General features: G+C 33.8%; 1 protein-coding gene across 1 annotated transcript; it reads left to right on the plus strand.

Moving 5' to 3' along the window:
- The first annotated feature begins 259 nt into the window (after positions 1-259).
- On the plus strand, positions 260-1153 carry LOC110916104 (ethylene-responsive transcription factor ERF003). The gene is made up of 2 exons (XM_022160863.2): positions 260-508; positions 700-1153. The coding sequence occupies exons 1-2, from the start codon at positions 426-428 to the stop codon at positions 1103-1105; spliced, it is 489 nt and encodes a 162-aa protein (XP_022016555.1). The 5' UTR covers positions 260-425; the 3' UTR covers positions 1106-1153.
- The last annotated feature ends 2865 nt before the right edge of the window (positions 1154-4018 follow it).

The following is a 4018-nucleotide window of genomic DNA, read 5'->3' on the forward strand; positions in this document are numbered from 1 at the left end:
GACCTTATCAATTAGTCACATGCACATGGGTTGTTTCCTACAATTAGGAAGTTTAACGTGATGCATGTCCTTAATATCTACTATAAATCACATATGTCGATGGTTGTTTCAACTACATTCACTTGATTTTATTCCGACAACATAAATGAACTCTTAATTTAATCAAACCATACATTTTAGTTGGTGGTATGTTGATTCTTCATCTTTTTAACATTTTTTTTTTGTCATTTTGTCATTTTCTTTTAATTTTTTTAAAAGGTTTTTAGTAGAACTCAGGGACCCACCCACATATATATATAACCTGACATTACAAGCTCCCAATCTGCATCACTGATACAAGTTCTGTTCTAGTATTCTCACTGAGACATTTTCACAAACACCTTCACGACAACCCATCAGGTGCTCTTGTAATCAATCAACCCACCATGGCTAGATCTCAACAACGATACAGAGGAGTTCGCCAGAGACATTGGGGATCTTGGGTCTCCGAAATTCGCCACCCCATCTTGTAAATTTCTATTTTTTACGTCACTTGTTTAACGCACACCAACTGTTCGATAAAATGTCTCAAAGAACAAGTTTCATAAAATCTTGGTTCTGAGCATGATTCTGACACCATGCTTTCTGGGTGTTTGGCATTTTTGTTGATACTTTCGTTTTCTAATGTTTATATATTTGTATGTATGAAACTGTGAACAGGAAAACAAGAATATGGTTAGGCACATTTGAGACCGCAGAGGACGCTGCGCGAGCATACGACGAAGCGGCTAGGCTCATGTGCGGGTCGAGAGCGCGGACGAACTTTGCTTACGACGCAGAAGGGTCGCAGCCGGCTTCTACAAAGCTGCTGTCTGCAGCTTTAATAGCTAAACTACATAAATGTCATATGGCATCTCTTGAACTAGCAAAGAAAACCGTGGCGGCTGAGAATGAAGTTAAACAAAGCCGACAGCGGTCTCCTTGTTCCCACGACACAGGGGAGTTGAGGGGTGATTGCGATCGGGATGGTAAGATGGAGGATTACAAGTCTGCTGAAGATGAACATATAGAACAAATGATTGAGGAGCTGCTTGATTATGGAACAATTGAGTTTTGTTCTGTTTGAAACTATTGATTAGATTTTTAAATTATATATTTTATACAAATTATTTATAGTAAGATCAAGTGCAGCGGAATAACTTAAAGGTGCAACTGTTATGTAGGTAGTGAGGGCAATAACTAAATTACACAATAACTATCGCGATTATACACTATCGCCGTATGGCTAATAACCCTTATCGTAAGGTTATCAAGTTTACCAACTCATCAATTGATATTCATAACTTGATTCGAGGAAAGTTAGACATTTCTTCAAGGAAGAGTATTTCCTTCCCAGTTGACACCCATCTTTCCAATCTAATCATTCTTGCTTCTCATTATGGTATTTTACTGATGTGCATTCAGTGGCGTCCGAACGAATTAATTCTTTGGAATCCAACGACTAACAAATTTTTGAATTTGTGTGATAAGAAACCTAACAATTTTTTTGATATAAGGGAAGATGCAGTTGGGATTTACATGGATTCATCTAACGATCTAAAAATATTGCTTCTCCAACGTCGTAATGATGCTGTTATACCGCGTTTGTATTCTCGGAACACACGTGAATGGAAAACTTTAACTTTCTTGAAAGGAGCGGACTACGCTTCAACTTTATATTGGTGGTCCTCCGGAACTTTATGCAATAATATTTTATATTTTCCATCTCCACACTATTGGACGCCTTCTAAAAGTTATACCATTGCTTTTGATGTCGAATCTGAAACTTTTTCTAAGGTTTCCATACCCCAATCTACTGATCTTTTTGGTCGCCAATGCAGTTTTCTCAACATCCGCAACACACTTCATATGTTTATTGTTGAAGAGACCCCTAAAACAATCGTGAAGCTATATAAATTTGAAGATGAAATGTGGTCAGAAGTGTCGTCCTTTAGAACCGGAACGTTATTTTATTCAGTTGAATCATGGCTTAACAAATTAGCTGAGAACAAAGGTGACACTTGGACTGTTAACGTCGACCGGGGTGGTATTATCGAGTTACAAATTGCAATGAAGGACTCTCAATACTTACGAGACGCAGAGAGATTTCAGGGAATATACAATGTAGCATCGTTTGAAGAGACCGTTGTCTCACCTATTTAGTATTAACAAGTTATTTCAGCATTAAGAATAATGATGATATTTTGAATTTTGTTATATTGTTATTACTTTTCTATTGTATACCGCAGCAAAAAAAAATAATTTAAATGAATACGTTTATTTGTCCTTAAAGATAGAGCGACCGGTGGGTACGACGGGTTATAACCTATTCGATTATAAATGTCAATGTAGATTCTATTTATGTTTTTTAATTATAATTCAAATATTGAACAAGCATACTAATTTAGGTCAACCGAAGTTTTTAGATTATAAATGGAAATGAGATTTTTTTTTTTAAGAATTCATTTGTTATTTAACCAATTTTCTAACCAACAAAATCGTTATTTTATATTTGAAAATTTACCGAATTTATGTTTTATAAAAGTTAATTAAGGCATTTATCTAAAGTGATGAATAAAACTAACCTAATAACTAAAACCGAATGATTTATTTGTCAACTATTTCAGATATAGAAATCACATATTTATATTATTGCTAAGATATACATGGTTCAACGTTTTTAAAAATTCCAATATTTGCAATAATTTTGAACAAATATTTCAATGATAATATACCACTACCATTGAATTTTCGGAAAACCTTTATATGACAACTAAATTTTATAATTTTCGAAATTATTCTTAAGTAATCAATTTCATATTTCATATCGTGATTCTTATATAATACATCATAGACCATTCTTTTAAATTACTCATGCAAATATCATTTCATACAATGGTTGATCTTCCTTTTGAATTGATACTTTTCCAAATTTTAATCAAGATTGATACCAAATCAATACATCGATTCAAGTTGGTATCTAAACAATGGCGTGATGGCCTGTCATCTTCTGAATTTGCTTTCAAACGTGGTTGTTATGTTGAAGACTATCTGGTAATATTTTATTGTTTTATACTCTTTACTTGACAATACTATTAGTTTTCTTAACAAGTTTTTTTCCTATTAATTTCATATTACTATAATCTATTTTTTAGGAAATGCTACAAGAACAAGGTTCCTTTATTACTTCGTCTGTTTTGCTGGAATTGTGGCCCCGTCAACTCATTGAACTCTATGCGTTTGATGATCAACAGTTAAGGCAGACAAATGCAAACGTTTCTGAGGAGATGGTGATAATTGAGAATGGTCAACGTACTGTCTATCAAGTTTATGATGATGACAAGTAACAGTGTCGTTCAAATCAATATTAAAAGTTTTGTTTCCGTTGTTTCTCATTTTGAAATCAATGCTATCTGGTTCTCAGTTATAATATAAATAATATATATCTATTTTTCTTCTTCGTATTATTAACTATATGGTAATTGTTACCATTCATAAATCACATTGTTTGTACTGATCTATTATATACGATTAGCATTGACTAATATTATATATATCCCAAATTTTTTATAAAACGTACCATTGTAATAAAATTTTAAAAATATTAATATCCTAAAAAATAGAGTGACCCGTGGGTACCACGGGTTATAACCTAGTAACTAGATGTACAGGTTTAACTAAAATTTAAACAAAAAAAAAAAAAATAAAATAAAAGAAAATGTAGATATTGGTTAATCAAGAGTGGGCCCCACTTCTTTTCTCTTTTAAGCCTGCCATGGGTTTGGTAGGGGTGCCCATGATGTCCTCCTTTGGCTATCCTATAGTAGGTCTGTAAACGAGCCGAGTCAAGCCGAGCTCAACTCAGCTCAAGCTCGGCTCGAGCTCGAATTTCAAATCAAGCTGAGGTTTGAGGCTCGAGCTCAACTCGATTAAAATTCGAGCTTGCTTGGCTCAGCTCGATCTAGCTTAAACTAACAAAGAACCACAAAATTTACTATTT

Source organism: Helianthus annuus, chromosome 16 (genome assembly GCF_002127325.2).
Source record: "Helianthus annuus cultivar XRQ/B chromosome 16, HanXRQr2.0-SUNRISE, whole genome shotgun sequence".
NCBI lineage: Eukaryota > Viridiplantae > Streptophyta > Magnoliopsida > Asterales > Asteraceae > Helianthus > Helianthus annuus.

Bases quoted from the DNA above. Each gene is read 5' to 3' on its own strand.
- LOC110916104 (XM_022160863.2), top strand. From the start codon at position 426: ATGGCTAGATCTCAACAACGATACAGAGGAGTTCGCCAGAGACATTGG. The intron at 509-699 runs GTAAATTTCTAT...AACTGTGAACAG, and splicing joins GAAATTCGCCACCCCATCTT to GAAAACAAGAATATGGTTAG.